Below are 18,087 nucleotides of genomic sequence, written 5' to 3'. Positions count from 1 at the left end.
CTATTCCTCCTTTCTTACGTACACACAGACTAAGAGAACACTATATTTGCCTCATTTTTCTATATTGATTTAACATCAGTAGTGCCCAGAAAAACTGAATCAAGTTCATCTGCAATTTTTTTTTTAATTTTGTTGCATCTTTTAATATTTATTTTAGCACTGGTGATGAAGAAGGTGTGAGTTTATTTGCCAGTCATCTGCAAATGATCTCACAGGAAGGGTAGAGAAGATGGAAACGATGTGGTGAGCTCTGCATCTGGAGCTGTGGTGGGCACCCCACACACCATGGCATAGCCAAGCACAGGTACCAATGCCAGGGGCCCTCACTGCTCAGAGATGCTCCTTGGCAGCAGAGTCACACAAGGCCCTGGAGTCCCATTCCCAAAGTAACAGCTGCTGTATGAATAGTTGGAAACCAGGAAAGAGGAACTGAGGCAGGAATAACTCAACAACACACCTAGGATCATGGAAAATCTGTGTACAATTTTCTAACCACTACAACTTGGTAGGTGACTTGCTCACCATCCTGGGACACAGGACCACCCCCTGCAAAGAGAAGTCCAATAATTATGAAACGTAACCTGAACCTAGCTGCAAAAACCTTGTGGGAGGAACTGGTCATCAGAGTGAATTAGGATGATGGCTGCTGCATGTTGATATGAGTTGGAACTAGAAAAAACATGAGCCAGTCAGAACCAGCATATGCCCAAGGGGTGGGTCTGCCCTACTGATCAGTGGATCTGATGCAAGGGGAACGAGTGTCCTGGCTTTCTTCCGATGGTGATGTATTGCCAAGTACCAGCAGTAATGTGAGCTGCCACTGCCAGCTGGCACTGGGTGCATGGTCTCTGGTTACCAGGCTGCTCTATAACGGGACCCTCTGCCACTACCTGGGCCACACCTGGCTCGGACTCTCCATCTACTCTGGGATATATTACACAGTTTTGGCCTCCTTCCTGGGCATAGATAGACAACATTAAAGTCATACATTTCTGGGCTGATACACAGATGGATAGATGCGTCTACTTCAGAGCAGGAAGAGGAAGAAAGAACTGTAGTCAGAAATACTTCTAAACTCTAGTTTAGCATTAGTAAAAGTTTTCTACACTATTTTACAGATAACAGTATATTCATATACAACTTGATGTTGCCTTCACAGGCTAGTAGTGGATGGTTACTCACAGAGGTAGGAAATGGTGAGCAATTTTCTATGAGGAGGAGAAGAAAGCAATAGGTGGTAACTGAAGTCAGTACCTCAATTACAGACAATGCTCCAATTTGTGTCCTAAGTGTGTATCACAAGAGAAATGACTACTATCTGAACAAGCACGGTTCAATGATCTGGACACTTCAGTGAAAAAGTCATTTATGTATTTGGAAAAGAGGCGTGTGACTTGTTCAAAACAGGACTCAACAGAGAATATAAGTACACACTTCAGTTGAGCAGCCCTTGAAGTGTAACCCACTAAAAAAGATACCTAGAGAGTAAACCACCAAAACTAGGTGCTAAAAGCACCTAGCAAGACATTTATTTAACCATTCTTTGCTATTCTGCTGCCCCTGGGATCACAGCAGTGAAAACAGTTTTGAAGGTGTGATCTGGAGCCTGTAGGGGAGGAAGACATTCCTGATGTAAATAAATAAATCAATCAGCCACCCAGACATGGAAACAAACCACCAATGAAAATGCTAACAATCCTAAAATGAGAAAATGCTCATTACAATTTAACAAGAACTTCTGATTCAAATGTAAGTCTCATAAATTCCTTGATCTATTTAATACACTCTCCAGTATAATCCAGGCTCTAATCCAATATAGGATTTTTATATTGTAGTATAAATGTCCTTATGAGCCTTGCAGTGTTGCTTCCCATCTCACCTTTTCCCACTTTGGGGTTACAACACTGATTCAAAATATGTGCATACCAAGAGCTAAGAGTTTGGGAAAAATAAATAATGACAGGATGTGGGTGGGAGGCTGACTTGCTTTCCCAGCACAATAATTACTTTTGAGAAAATGTTCCCCACATGCATTCTGGCAAATGTTGAAAGCCAGATGCCCTAAGTACAAGATTCTCACACTTAAGCTGAGTAGTATTTTACTGTGGCTTAGAATGGCACTTTATAAAATGCTCTGGCTTAAAGGCAGGTTGTGTCACATTGTCTCAAGAAGAGATCAAGGAAAAATCCTGGTGAATAAGTTGAAGCTCCTTCCTAGCTGTGGAAGAAGACTGCTGACCTACATCAAAGACTGACTGCTTTCAAACAAGTCAGAACTCTGCTCATTTGTTTGAGGAGCTGAGACCAGTGATAAGGTTTTCTGCCTATGGTCTGACTGCCCCATCTCCAAGTAGGAGGGGAGGAGCAGTACCATAGACCCTCCCAGCTGGGTGCCTGTTTACACTACCCTAACTAAAATAAAAGGAAACAGTCCTGCTTGATGGGTCCTTTCTCAGATTTACAGGGCAAAGAACAACCTCCACTTCTCTCAACAACCTCCAGTGAAATCACAGAATCACAAACAGGTTTGGTCTGGAAGGCGCCTTAAAGATCACCTAGTTCCAACTCATCTGCTATGGCCAGGAACACCTTTCACTGGACCGTGTTGCCCAGAGCTTCATCCAACCTGGCCTTGAACACTGCCAGGGATGGGGCATCCACACCTTCTCTGGGCAACCTGTGCTAGTGCCTCATCACCCTCTCAGAAAATAATTCCTTCCTTATATTGACCGTAAACCAACCCTCTATGAGTTTGCAGCCATTACTGTCCTGTCACTACATGCTCTTATGCAAGTCCATCTCCAGCCTTCTTATCAGCTGTGGAAGGCCACAATTAAATCACCTTGGAGTTTCTCTTCTCCAGGCTGAGCAACCCCAAGTCTCTCAGCTTGTCCTCACAGGAGAGGTGCTCCAGCCCTCTGATCATCTTCTGAGAGAGGTGCTCCAGCCCTCTGATCATCTTCTGGAAGTCATAGTGACTGAGTCATTGCATAAGCCTAGCTAGCCTATCGCTTGAGAAAAGATGGCAGAATTCAGCCTTAGAGAGATTTTGTGACAGGCCCCGTGAAAACTCTGCCCTTCCCCTTCTGACAGCCATTGCTTCCACAGTGCACATTTTAATGTTGAAATACTCATTGGAAAGGCATAGTTGGGACAGTGTATAAGGGTCAAGGACATAACATGAAGGGGACAGTAAAACGTGGAAATGGATTGGATGAGTCAAGGGTTATACTGCTTTCAGGTTTAGTTTTGAGTTTGAGTGAGGAGTCAAGACTGTTGGAAGGAAATTTGTAAAGTCAAAGTATTTGTGGTAGTGGTAGGTGGCGCAAAAAGGGCCAATGCTCACAACTGTATCTTGGGATGCTCAGATTGAATATTAGGGCAGCCACCTTCCCCAGAGAGGTAGTGCAACACCTGAGCAGATTACCCAAGAATTTGTGAAATCTCCATCCTTGGAGGTTGTTAGTATTTACCTGAACAAAACTGTGTCTGTCTAGTCTGATGCTGGAGATTAACCAGCTTTGAGCATGCAGTGGGACTAGGCATCTCCAGAGGTTCTTTCCCACCAACACTGTTGTGATTTGGCAGGCTGTGATGGACAAAGTTTGGTAATGAACGAGGAAGGCACCGTCCTTCACCATGTTCACAGACATGCTGCAGTCCTGCATCCTCTGTCAACCCCGTCTGCTGCTGCTCCTGTGCTGAACCTACTGGAAACCAGAGTGCAGGGTGAGGATCAATGGGAGAATGGTGGTTGCTAACACAGAGTCGGGTCTTGGCCTGATACCGAACTGCTTTGCATTCTGTGTTGACTTTAGTTACCTTCAGTGCCAACTAGATACCATACTAAATCAGATTGTGCTGGAGCGCTGGATGAGGAAGCATATAACAGTTGATTGATAATCATTAATTTTGAGTAGACACTCCTGGCACCTGCCTTCACAGAAGTTATGAGACAGCTGCTGTCACTGGAGCCACTGGCAGGATTTCGCTAGCCAGGGAGGAAAGGACTGGACACAGCAAATTGCGTGGACCCCTTGACAAACAAGCTCAGTGCAGCTGTTCCCTGTGTCACACACTAGTGTGGAAAAGAAGGCTCCTTACACAATTAGTTGGCGTGAAAGTAGCTAGAGAGAGAGTCTGCACCTATTATATCACTGTATAAATTATCGAGCTGCTGTTCTGGAGATAATAGAGGAAACCCTGCTTTATTCTGTCCTGAGGATGGCAGCTCTTAAAGTTTACACCTGCTTCCTGGAAGTTGTACCTCCTGTAAACTCTGCTTAGATAATTATTTTGCAATAATCATTAGCCAGAGGATCAGTGTAATAGTATATAGACAAACAGAAGGATTTCATGCTTACGTAACGACTCAGCTGTGGGTTTTTTCTGGTTGTGGGTGAAGCTGCTGTTGAATAAATGGCAAAAACCCACATAAACCCAACAACGAAAAACAACCAAGTATTTTGATGTTTATCTGGATAATATTTCTGAGCAATAGTTACAATTATTAGTGAATCACAGGCAAGACAGAATCCTGTGGCTGTAGCTACATAAGGGGCTCCGTGCTTTCTCTTCTCATCTGCAGACACAGAGGATTCCCAGAACTGAGTGGGAAAGATGTGCTATGCCTGATTTCACTCATATTCTTCTCCCATATACTGTACATGATCCAGCTAGATCCCAGTGCTTACAGGAGCACAGGGACAACTCCTGTACAAAATCAGGCACCCATGAGCTTTCCCCAAACACAGAAGAGGTACAGAGGGCAGCTCTCCTCCCCAGCTCTCCTCTGACTCCAGGGGAGATTATGCTCCTCTTGTTCCTCTGGTTTCCACCTTAACTTTTTATAAAAAGTCCCTGAGCACTGGCTTGCCCCTTCCCTCCCTGGTGAGGACTCCTGGCCACAGGGATGGCTGTTGGAGGTGATGTCCTGCACACAGCACTATGCATGCCCATAGGGACCTCTAGCCAGAACAGCCTGCCTATTTTGGAAACGACACTTTACACATGGTCACTTCTCTTACCACTGGGATCCAGTATTTTTAGTGTTCCACCCCCTCCTTCCCTCCTTTTTGTCCCAGAGGCCCACACAAGACCCCTCAGGTTGTGCACACTTGTCACAACAGCACAGGCAGAAGAAACATGTCTGAAGGCACAGGAGGCAGGTAGGGGTGTGGGCCAAGATATATGTTGATACTCAAAATTAGGAGTGCTTGGAGAATTTCAGAGCTAAAAACAATGCCCACCTCATTCTCTTTCCCTCTGTCTGGAATGAAACAAGAAGTTGCAGTTCTGTGCCCTGTTCATCTGCACAGTTGTGCTTACTGGACATGTGTGTGCAGCTTTATTGAGGGAAAGCAAACCCTCAAGCAAACTCACAAGCAGTTTTTCATTTCATGTGTCTGTCATTTGTTATTTTGGGTGGTAAGTAGGCCCTACCACAATGAAACTGCTGTTTCCTGCATCCCTCAGCAATCACTTCCAGCATCAGCGAGTTGCTGGGGTTGGGGCAGAGGTCACTTACTGCCCTTCTGGGGCAAGGTCATTTATTCAGAGAGAGATGCTGAGCTACAGTTGTTGTGCAGGGCTATAAAAATGAAGCAAAGTCTGTTGTTCGGTGCACACTGTAATTCCAGGCACACCTTCCACTGAAACTTGTTCCCTGATTTCCTCCTGGGGATACAAGCACTACAGAAAGAATTTCATTTGGCAAGAGACAGTGTTTTAGGTGTATGGAGATACCTGACAATTCAAGTAGATGTTCCAAGGGATATGTGGCAAACTCACCTAAAAGCCTACCCCCAGGTACCCAGGTATCTTTGAACTCTGGCTGCCAGCACTGAGGCACTTAGACTCTAGAAATACTGAAAGACAGATTAGAAAGTGTTCTTTTGAAAAAGGTGGAAAGTTGTTTCATATTGACTTGGTGATTGTTAGCATTTTCTAATTTTGACCTTCAAGACCCTGAATGGGCATATTTGTAAAAGGTCAAATGATAAAAAGTATCCCATGTGTTCCAAATGCAGCCCTTTACTCTGCCTGGTGAATATTTTAGTGACCTAGTTACAGCAAGAGGCTTTTATTGAACAGAGTAGGCAAATGCAGAGGGAAACAGAAGACCTGTCATCCCTGTGACAATTATACGTCTGTCTCTGTGTGTGTAATCCACCCTCTGAACCTGATAAACAAGAGCCTGTGCATGGGTTTGAAAGGAGGGTGACCATCACCTTCTGCGATCTGGGTATTTTCTTGCATGCACCTCTGCTCGCCTGTAAAACAGGTAAGTCTTAACCTTTGCATGATGATATTGCTCAGGACTCCAGTCCTACCCTCAAGTGCATTCTGGCTTTTTAATCTTTCTCCACAGCTTATTCATCATAATTTTTCACTTATACCTGATTTCTCCTTTAAGTTACTTTTTGGGTCCACTACTTTGCATATAATTGTATTTCCATCCGTTTTCTTGGTGTTGCTTCCCTGTGTACCTTCTTATTGTACGCTCAAGTGAGGCAAACCTTGGGGGTGTCCAGCTCACATCCGTTTACTGCAGACAATTTATAGGAAAAAGGCTCAGCCCAAGCAAACAAGACCAAATAAATTGAAAGATGATACTTGTCCTTATTACTGGTGATCTTCCTCTGATCATCTTTAAACTGGTGTGGAGCTTTCTGTATAAAAGTACATTCTCTTTTGCAGATGGAATTTGTTGAACTCATTTTCTTGAGAAAATATTTAAATTAGCAGGTAAGAAGGTATGGCTTCATTTTTCCTGTATTTTCTGCCATGGGTACAAAAGATTTCCTTTTGAAGTAGCTTTAGAAAATGGATACACAGTAGATCATTTTCTTAAATAAAAATCCTTCCTTTCCATTTACTTTTTTGAAGCAATTGCGTGTGAGTTCAGGACAATGGGGTTTTTTTATATAGTGCATCCTTGCTCACACACAGCCAACAGAATGGATCAGCTGAAAGCCCAACTTTTCAGTACTGGTAACAATTTCTGTCTTCATCCAGCCCTCCTTTCCTTCCCAGAGACTGGCCTTTGGTTTGACTGCTGTGCAATGTCAGTGACCGTATCTTTGCCCCACAGCACTACTATGACCACACCACTGGAGGATGCAATGGACACCTTGATCAGGATTTTCCATCACTACTCTGGCAAAGAAGGAGACAGATATAAGCTCAGTAAAGGAGAACACAAGGAGCTTCTCACCAGTGAGCTCACTGACTTCCTTTCAGTAAGATGCAGCTTCTGAACCTCCTGAGTGACTGTTTCATGGGTGGGTTAAGCAGCTATCCAAGTGTTTGGATAGGAATAGCATCTCCTTGTGCAAGGCCCATCCTGTCACAGTCTCTCAGCTGACAGTTCTTTGTGGAGCTGTACAGAAGAACATGATGCCAAATGTCCCATTTGTGCAATGTATTTTCAGAGGGTGTTGAGCCCCAGTGCCCTCCCATGTACTACTGGCAGCTGAGATGGGTACTGGCGCTCTGTATACTCCATGGTGCTTTTGAGCAGGAGGGCTAGGCCAGCCTAGAAGCAGTAGCAAAATCAATACCAAATAAAGTCCAATTAGTTTTTTGTTTGTTTTTCATAATAGGGCATAGATAAGCCCATTGAAGAATTACATGCAGCAACCAGTTCTCATGAGACAGGAAAGCAGCTTGTGCACACGGGCCATACAGTACTGCTGCTTGTGTGCCCTGCAGAGAGGTGCTAAGAAAATCCTTTCAATGATAAGCTGCTCATCTGAATATCTCTTCGCATGTTTGTTATGTTCTACATTACACAGAATGGATGCTTTTATGGAATCATAAGCATTAGTAATAATGTTTTTATGTATCCTCTTAATCGTAAAAATTATTGTGGACCCTATGACTACAGGATTTTTTTTTACATTGTATCCATTTCCTTGAATTGGATTTTCTTTTAATCTTGGCTATTAATTTATTATTATGAGATTCAATACTCTTGCAGCCACTGAATAGGATGCATTGTTTGCCAACCAGGGATCTTCTGAATGTGATGAATGGATATATAATATGATCATTTATGAGTAGCCTGTTGGAAATCTAAGTATTTTTTGTTGAGGGATGATACAGAGAAATGCACTTCACAGATCCATCTTGTCAAAAGGGATCTGTGCTCAGCATCTCCTAAAATCTGTTTGATTTATTTCAGTGCCTATTTAGTACCTGTATTCCTTCTAGGGGTTGCACTGTCTTTAGTTTCTGATGCTGTAGTGACTAGAGATATAATTACTGTTCAGGTGCATATTTGATGCGTTTTATTTAATAACACCAGTCTCATAACATAGCAGTGGTGCCAGGTGTGTCAGAATTGCACAGTCAAGATCTGTATAGCTAAGTCACTTCTCTTTCTCTCTAGGGCCAAAAGGACCCCCTCCTTGATAAAATTATGAATTACCTGGATTCCAATAAGGACAATGAAGTAGATTTTAATGAATTTGTAATTCTGGTTGCTACTTTGACTGTGGCATGTAATGGTTTCTTTGAAGAACGGCTAAAGAAAGAGGGATTTTAAAAATCCTCTATGTAATCATTCTCCTGGCCACAAACACAAGCAAAGCATGCCTAGTTAGGTAGCCCTCACTGGTGTTTAGTGAATGCAAACCATGATTCCCCCAGCTGTTACTGCTGTAAGACATTTATGGAGCTGATCAGCAGCTGGTGTAAGCTGGACCACAGCCAGCTTACATTACTTGAGGTCTGGCTTTTGATATTTCCAGTCTTTGCACTCCATGCATCTGTAACATGCCTTTATCAGTTGCCCAGGTCAAGGGCTTGGGGTGACAGATCATTTGGCGGGAGTTGAGACTTCTATTTCTTAAATGTCAGTGGAAAGCAAAAGGCATGGGAATGTTACTCATATACTTCCTGAATGGAAAAAATTTGGAATGAGACATAAAACTTGCAATTTATTTTTCAGTCATTTTACAATAATCTCATTTTGCAGCTCAAAACCAGCCAATTCTTTTTAGCTCGGCTCTGCTTATTCTAAAACATTTTTTAGATGCTGCTCCCCACACTCATATTTCAGATGTGGTCACAGCTGTCTCTTGCTGCCTGAGCATACGATACCGCTTGCCATTGTTACAGGTTCATTTCCTCTATGTCTCCAGCTTCAATTTTGTTTTGTTGGCATTACTGCATCCCAGTAGTCAATTTCTTCATTCGGCATAAATTAATTTATTCATATGATAAATTATTCAAATACATAGAAGATTTAGTCAGCAAATTGCTCAGAAGGCTGATGGAAGGACTGGGTCTTTGGGGGGAATGTGTAAATGCCTTCTGCTTTCACTCCTCTGGCATGGTTAAAAGGAGGTCTTTTAGAGGACCACTTGTGGAGGATTTAATTAGATGGAATTCCAGGGTACAACTTTGTAGTGTGAGTCATCTCATGGAAAAATGAGATTTCATCTTACACTGATCCACCCCATGGAAGCAGGGGTTCCCTGGACCCCATGGCCAGGCAAAGAGAGAGTGGGACAACCCCTTCCAGAGTTAGCTTGCACTTGGGTTGAATTAAGAGTACTTACACACTCCTGTTTGATTTAAGTGTACTTCTGAAGCCCTGAAAATCCTCAGTGGCAGGATATTGTGGTTTTTTTCTTGCATGGAGAGCTCTCTTATTTCCTTGTTATTTTGTTTGTAACTCAAACTATAATAAAGGGCATCTGAATTAAAAGAAGACTTTCTGTTTGTGTAAGAGGTTATTAAAAAACCACTCCCCAATGAAGATGTGCCCTGCTAGGCAACATTTGGGGAATGTGGTTCACTTATCTCTCCTTCTCAGACCTCCAAATACCATTCAGTAAAGTGTACGATTGTATGAAATTATATATGATTAAGAATATATAATCAATTATAAGCAGGGGATTCTACAGGGTGTAATAAATATTACAAGGGGCAGACATCATCCTAAGAAAGGAGCCACCACCAAATGGTGTTATCCCAGAAAAAAAAAGAAAACTTTGCAATGGTGACAGAGCCACAGCATGCTTTAACCCTTCAGTGGCAAAATTATACACGATTCACAAAATATCTTCTAGACCAACATGGCAGAAAGTATGAAAGTAAAACTGGTAACAACTGGACAACTTTTTGTCCCCTTTAATGTCATGCACCTCAATATCATTGCAAGAGTTGGACCAGGATGGCAAAAGTATCAGCCAGAAAACATGTCACTGTTTTTATGGTTTCTCATGGGTCCCAGACTGTTGCTAGCCTCTAAGCCTTTCACTGTCCTCCAAGGGGAAGTGAAAGAGCAGTCTAAAGCTTCAACTCCAAGCTAAAGGAATAAGATTATGCCAGTAAAAACCAGTTTCTTTTTTACACCATTTGAGCAAGAAGCTTTTTGGAAAGAAGCTCCAGAAAGTTCATTAACCCTCTGCCCATCCCTGATGAATGCTTGGACATGTAGCACTCCATGTGCATAGCAGAATTATGCTAGGTCACAGCTGGCAGCAACAATGTGCCCTGGAGTCAGGCAGCAGGAGTCACTGCTGTGACAGAAGGGCTAGTGGAGCCATCTCATCTGAATTTACTAAGGATTGTGTACATCCTAATTCCTCTGTGAAAGGGGCTTACTTGCACATGAGCTGTGGGTGAATCAGAGGAAAATGACTCAAATAATCTTTTTTCCAACGAAGTTTTAAAACCTTGTAAATCACTGTTTTGGGCTTGTCTTATTAGGTGTTGTTTGTTGCTGTTTTAACTGCAAGGACAAATGTTAAACTCTGTCAGTTTTAAAGAAGAATCCTTTTTGTACAAAGACTGGAAACCAAGCAGAAAAGTAAGAAAATGCACAAAACACATTCAAAAGCTGAAACCCACAAAGCCTTTGCACAATGTGGGGCCCTGGGGTAAGACTCGCCGTCCTATTCTTGGGCTAACTGTGGGCTGACCCGCTGGACCAGCGGTCCTCTCCCACTCCTCTCCTGCAGGAGCCAACTAATGTTCCAGTAGTAGACATCGCTGCTAAAAAAGATACATGAAGATCACCCGAAAGTTTTGAATTGCTTCTGAACCAGAAAAAACTGTGAGCAATCCTCTGTTCTATAAGCACTCCTCAGGAAGGAAAACGGCACTGAAGCCACTTATATTGGCTGTGCATGATGGTTCATGCAAGGCCAGCCTCACTATGAACATTATGTCCTGAAGATGTGAACATTTTGGGTTTTCCTTCTCTCAGAAGGGAAAAATGTCTCCTTCAAATCTGAAGGCAGGATGTTTTTCTCATTGTTTACTGATATTCTCCTGCTGACTTCAACTCTTTCTGCAGTTCATGAATCTAGGAAGCACTATGAAGTTTTACATGCAAATCAAGCTTGTTGTGTGGCTTTCTCCAGAGTCCCTCAACTTTAGTAACGATATCTAATTACAGACGTTTTTTTCCATTTGTTTTATCAGGCTGTCTGAAAAATCTATAGAAAATTGAACACCACCGTATGGCCTAATATTTTTAAGTTACATCAAAGACCAATAAAAATACAACAGTGCCATACAAGATCTTCTCTATATATTGTGAAATTGCTTTGCTTGACATCTAAAGAGCAGATGTGCAGAAGATAAATTCCATTATCTTGAAAGCCTCAGCCTCTGCCATTTGCTTTTATTTCGGTTCAGAAGAGACTTGAAGTGTCAGTGCAACTGGCTACACAAAGCTTGATGCATTACCTGTTAGTAAATTTATAACTTCTACAGTTTCGTTATCCAGCTACCAATCCCAAGTGTATGACACCACCATGAAGACAAGGGGTTTGTAATGGAGCTGTGCCTCCAAGCTGTGACTTACCAGCTAGGTCCAGTAGGAAGGCACCACCTTTCCCACTCCTCAATAGGTGTGGAAATGCAATGGGATAATAGTCCCAAGCAGTGTGGAAGGTATCAAATGCAATGGGATAATAATCTTCTACATTTTTTTCTCCCTGTGAAGGTGAGAGACAAATTTGCCTGGGGTTGTGGAAAGGGAAAGAGAAGTGACCCCAGAAGACCCGAGCAGAACATTTCCAGTAGCCAGCAATGTCATTAATAGCTGTCCACCACTTGTAGTAATGCAGGTCCACCCCACATCCCTCAGCCACCCAAGGTGACCCTTTTTCAGGCTCCATGCTACAGCACAAAGCAGAGTATGGCCAGGAGAAAAACTCTCAGGGACAGCCCAGAGTCCATCATACCAGCTCAGCAGCACACATTAAAGATCCAGCTTCTCTCTGATCACAGCCTTGAAAAAGTTGGGTGAAAGGTCGCATACAAAACTTGTATCTGAAATCAGATTAATCTATATAAAGATTTTTGACTGGCAGGAAGATTTAGATTTAGATTAAGATTTAGACTGTGATGTGACATCATGTGCATGTCTAATAAGGGCTTTGATTGGCAGGCCAACAATTATTACTTGTGGTTTTAGGGATAATTAAGTCTGTTGAATAGTACTGTATTATTTGAAGAAAAAAAAAGGGGTCACATTTTCAATTTTATCTTTCTTCTGCCACATGATATGGCATGAGAGAGAATGTTTAATTTATGATCTGGAAATCCATTTTTAAGCAGGTTCTGTCCACATCCTTTCCTCTGAGTTGGAGTATGCTGGGCTACAGGTCCTGGACAGCCATCAAAGAGAGAAAATGAATGAACTTCAGCAGAAATATTTTCAAAAAAAGAAACACCAAAAAACTTGTCCTTTTTAAATACCAACTCTCAGCCACCTGCAATCAGTTGTGTATAAGGGGCAACTCCCAAGGAAGAGAACTGCAGCTGCATCCACTTATTTTGCCCTTGCAAGTAGATTCTCAGCTGATGTAAAATGACAGAGCCTATTGCACTTAGTGGCATAATTTTGCAGCAGCTGAGAACATGTGCTTGAGACTCTAAATTAGCCTTCAATAGAAAGCTGTGTTTCTGTGAGCTCGTTGGCTAAATAAGGACATGTCTGTAAAACTGCAAATATTGCAACAAGACAGCTAAGAGGAAGACAGAAGGAGTAGTTGTTCAGAGCCCAGGTCTTTGGGGGAAAATCAGTGGAAAATGTTGTACATTTGCTTTAAATTCTAAGCTGTCCTCTCAGGTCCTGTTTGACTGCATGGGTTGCAGAGCAATCATCACAGTACAGCTTTCAAATATCTGCCCTAAAACTCTGTGTATTGCTTTGACTTACATTCCCAGCAGCTGCATGAACTCAGAAAAGCACTACAGAATAAAGCTATGGCAGCAAAAAGACCTGTGGGTAAAACAAGTTATAAAGGGCAGAAAAGCAACTGTACCACCTGGAGCACTACTTAACGTTGTTTTCTGGGAGTTGAAAAATGGCAAGAAGTTGAGAATGCTACAGAAAGATGTGAAATCCTCATCTCTGTCTGGGGACATCAAGCAGCAGTAGCAAACAGACCCCTGTGGCTGAGGAAAATATCTGGATGAGACATGGGGCTGGAGAGCTCCATCTCATCGAACTATTGATGCCTTGGGTAGGTGAAAGCAAAACTGTTTTTGCCGTTGCACTAATGACATAATTCTGCAATTTTCATTTGGGGGAGAGGGGGTTTTTTGTCATTTTTGGTGCCCTAGGAGTTGTATTGCAAGAAGGAGAGCAGTTTATATTTGAAATTAAAAAGCCCATTACTGCACTTGAGGTAAAGATGCTCTGTGACATTTCTATCAAAGGTGGAGATGCCTTTAGACTTCAGGAGGTGGAAAAATTATGACCAGGTGACCTCAAGATCCTTCAACTTACATGATTTTTACACTGATTCAAGATATTCCTCTACTTTCACCTAAAAGCATTTGGAGCCTAACTGATCAAACTGGCACTGTGGGCTGCACAGTGCTGGGGATAACTGGTAAGGAATCACATACATGATAAATAAAGGACTAAATAGAGGGAGCAGTTGAAAAGATAAATATACTATTATGTTGGGTATGCTGACATCTCTTATCTGACTCATACTGACTGCTTGAATTGTGTAACTATTCACAGTGTTTCTGAGGTTGGGTCCATTACTGTGATGTCTAACACTACCAGAATTGTGTTGAATTACAGTTTTTTCCCAGATGAGAAAGATTCAGTCAAGGACAGTCACTTCAGCTAAGAAATACTTGTCCTTCTTGGATGAAAAAAAAATCTCAAAATATCACTTAGGAAAGTGGTGCTTTGTCAAAGATAAAGTTTGTACTTCACAGATTAAACAAATTTTGGAACATGATACATGTAAATACAGAGATTGCCCAACACATCTGAAATTATATTCTGTGTAATAAACTGGCTTAGCATGGAAAACAAAGTGGTGAATATTCTAGCAGCCACAAGCTGAACAGGAAATTTGGGAGAGGAGGAACAGGGGCTGCCGCTTTGGGAAGGGCCGCTGAGAGAAAGTTGCAGCTGTGGGAAAGGAGTTCTAGAACAGGATGTAACCTGGGCCATGAGGGTTACACTTCCAAGCAAAGTCTAGATGCAGTAGCTGTGCCATGTTTTGGAAAGGAGAATGTTCTTCTGCAAGGGCACTGGTACTGATCAGAGTAGCTGCTGCAGCTGGCAAAGGCAAGTATGATCAGATAGAAGAGGCTGCCTGGGAGCCATGCTGACACCTGTGTGCAGCTCTGGTGTTGAGACCTTCCTGCAGCAATCCTTGAGGGCTGAGCTTCTGTGTAGAGGATTCACAGAGGAGAAAGGTCCATGCTATAATTGAACAGTTCAACAAACCTCTGGCACCTCTCCTAACACCAGAGCGATGGCATGTGCCTTTGCCAGTTGCCCATTCTCGTATCTGTTTTCTCCTTCCTGGGAAAAAACTTTTCTCCCACTTCTTGGCCCTGACTGCTTTGTGTAGATGCTGGTTGAGTCACAGGCAGAGCTTGTAGTGATAACCGCCCTCAGGGTAATCTCGGTGTTTGAATATAATGTTTGCTTGATTATTTGTAACCCACTAAACTGCGAGTTTCAAAATCTTTGCTTTTAGACAATGCCATAAATAGAGTTAATGCAACACTTATCATCAAGCCTGCATGATGCTGATAGGCTTTCAGTTCATAAATCACATGTGTTTGTCATCCCTCTAAGCCGCTTAACATGACAAATCACACCATCTCTTGTGTCAAACTGCCCAGAGTTAACAAGCTACACTTACTTCACCTTATGGAAAGTTCAGCTCTATTTAAAGCAAATTTAGACACACAGAGAGAAGTAATAGAAGTGGTGTTACAGAGAGATGTATGGTGAGGCTTGGAAGAGGCTTTCCATACCCAGCACAAAGCTGAGGCAGGCAGGTAGCAATAGAAATCAGTGATGGAGTTTCCCACTGATTACAGGCGGAAGAGTCCTGGGCTCAGGTTGGATCATGGACAGTTGGGACACCTGCCTGACCCTGAAACAAACACAAGAGTAAAGGATTGGAGCACAAAATGTGATCTCAGACTTTGTGTTTCTGCTGCTGGAAATGCTCTCCTTCAGCTGTCATTGCAATTCTGATTGGGTTCTTGCAAAAAGGACATATCAAACCATTGACAGGGCCAATTTACTTCCTTTAGTCATGCTGAATTCGATCTTTCCTATTGTATGTCCATAGTCCAGGTGCTTAAATGGTGTTTCCAGTAGTTGACTGATGCATTTTGTAGAATAGGCAGTTACTCATTGCTAACTGCCATGGCATCAAACTCATTTCTCATGCAGTCTCACAAACAGTTCCTAAATGTAGTTATGACCACGGGCTCTGTTAGCATCCTGAGTGCAGTCACACTTTGGGCCCTCTAGACAGCAAGGGCTTTGGAACTCTAAACTCCACATTTATTTCTCTAGGTCTGTGCTCTGGGTTGCTTCCTGGCTGGGTGTCAGGCAGGGCAGTGACCACTGAAATGGGATGTGGTAGTGAGTGGATGTGCTGGGTATCTTGATAATTTGCCCTTATCGAGAATGGTAACATGAAGCATGGTGTAACTTCTTAGTGTAGAGAAGACTGATGGATGCTATGGGATGTGGCTGCTAAGTTCCTCACAACTTTAGTGAAGTATTCAGTAATGATTTTGAGTACTAAGTATGGATGAAGTTATACCAGTGTTTTCTGTGCTGACATAAGGTATGAGGGAACTGGACCAGGAGCAGGAGCTCCTTACGTTTGTCTTTGTCTCAGACAGAGTTTGAAGCGAAGTCTTGTGCACGTCTGTATCAAGGACATGACTTCCTAATAGCCTTCAGGACTGTGATTTGCTGTACAATCTTTCCCTTGCTTTCTTTTCTGTGGTGTTATTTCAAAGCAGTGACTGATTTAGAAAAGATGGGACAAAAAATTTAGCCTTCACTGTAGCATAAGTGACACTTTAGAGCCACTAGATTTCTTTCTCACCTTAATCTGGGCTAACCAATCGCATTGTTCAGAAAAAATATACTGAAGGATTCACAAACAGTTGAACATGTACAATAAACTACAAATGATGTGTAGTAATCTCTACTCTTCAACGACAGTGACATTGATATGAGACCTGCAACCACTTGATAAAAAGACAGGAATGACTAGTAGTACGTCTCCCAGACACCATGAAGGAAATGAAAAGCTGATCCCTGAATGAATTCTCAGTTACAGTAGGAAAGAGCATAAGGGAAATAAATGTAGCTCAGCACAATGTTTAGCAGCTGACACAATATGAAGTGTAAAGTCCAGTCAGATGTCTCATACTGTGCATGACCCCATATGGCATCTCTTTAGCCAGCTCTGAGCAGTAGTGAGAAATCAGCATGAACAGCTGAGGACAGAGTGCCTGAGGCAGGACTGCTCCCCTTCATTGCAATTGCACTGCAGTCCCACTGCTGCTCCTCTTGGTTCAAGAAACCACCAGTGACAGGCAAGCAGAAGAGCCTCCGTGGGATATGCACAGCCAGGCTGAGCCCTGTGGTGTTGCTTGGGATTGTGTCTATACAGGAAATACTAACTCATGTTTAAGGTCCCAATGCTAGAGAGAGGTTTGCTCTGCTCCAGCTGCTTGTTCCAGGAGTCAGGCTGCAGCCGAGGAGTAAGAAGAGCTGTATTGATGAGCTGGGGACCCAAGGGACCCTTTTGGAGAGCAGAAAGGGTTCATAACACCTGGCCCCTCTTTGCCACAGGGAGGGATCCCTAAGGAGTGCCTGTAGCTCAAGCACTTCTAGCTAAGAAATCTCACTACCGAGCACTTCATGCATATTCTTCCTGCAACAACTACTTTTACTTTTTAGGAGAAGAAACTGCATTTACCTCCTGTATTACAGGACAAAGCATGATTTGATCACAATGGGGGAAGGTAAATGGAGTTTATTTCACTACCATCTTTATTCAGCTTTATTTTCTCCACTTCTTACCATAACTGGGATCTCTTCTTTGCTATAATAGCTGACAAGACACCTACAAGCTTTAAGCACTAGTGGGGCAGGCAGGTACTCCAAAGCACATTCCTGAAAAGCCCACCCATGAGCCCAGCTTTAACAGCCCAAGGCTCTGCAAAGGCTGGGGTGCCTAAACAATGCCATCCTGAACTGCAGCAGAGCAGAGGGAGTGATGCCCTGCACTCAGCCCAGACTCTCACCAGCACCATGGCTTCCCATCATTTCTGCCAGGGAAAGGGGCTGCTCCCAGGGTAAGTTACATGTGTTAGCAGATCAAGGTGACAGTCAACTGGATTAGCCTGTGGCAGGGTGTCACTGGAGAATGCATTTGACTACGTTAAACAATTTGATATTAACAAAAAAATTTGTCCTTCAGGGTGTCATCATGACTCAACTCCGTGAAAGAAAAATTACACTCTCCTCATTCGCCAAGGGTTTGTATCACATTGAAGGTGCTTTTCTCTTCTGAAATGCTGCAGGGGTGTTTTGAACCCAGTTCAAAGTGATTTTTCTTTTCTTTGTTAGTCACATCCTCATCTCCTGAAAATCTCAGTTTCTGCAAGTGACTTTTAACAAAAGCTGTGCTGGAGCAGGCAAAGGGAGGGTAGAGGGGAAGTGGATTTGTGATACACTCTGAGGAGACAGCAGAGTTGAGTGAGAAGATGGCCTCCCATCCTCTCTCACCCTCTGACAGCTGGGAGGCAGGGCTAGGAGAT

General features: G+C 42.9%; 1 protein-coding gene across 2 annotated transcripts; it reads left to right on the top strand.

Annotated features, from left to right (window-relative positions):
• Window positions 1–6,196: 6,196 nt before the first annotated feature.
• Window positions 6,197–8,548, top strand: S100Z (S100 calcium binding protein Z). 2 transcript variants are annotated; one of them, XM_069001922.1, is made up of 3 exons: window positions 6,197–6,283; window positions 7,094–7,241; window positions 8,393–8,548. In XM_069001922.1, exons 2-3 carry the CDS (start codon window positions 7,101–7,103, stop codon window positions 8,546–8,548), a joined length of 297 nt encoding a protein of 98 aa, XP_068858023.1. In that variant the 5' UTR covers window positions 6,197–6,283; window positions 7,094–7,100. The 2 variants fall into 2 exon arrangements, with proteins under 2 accessions (XP_068858023.1, XP_068858021.1); XM_069001920.1 differs by lacking the exon at window positions 6,197–6,283 and having other exon boundaries at window positions 6,960–7,241.
• Window positions 8,549–18,087: the final 9,539 nt, after the last annotated feature.

This window comes from Aphelocoma coerulescens (genome assembly GCF_041296385.1).
Source record: "Aphelocoma coerulescens isolate FSJ_1873_10779 chromosome Z unlocalized genomic scaffold, UR_Acoe_1.0 ChrZ, whole genome shotgun sequence".
Lineage (NCBI taxonomy): Eukaryota > Metazoa > Chordata > Aves > Passeriformes > Corvidae > Aphelocoma > Aphelocoma coerulescens.
The sequence above is the reverse complement of the archived record's forward strand: the minus strand, read 5'-3'. Positions and strand labels throughout refer to the sequence as shown.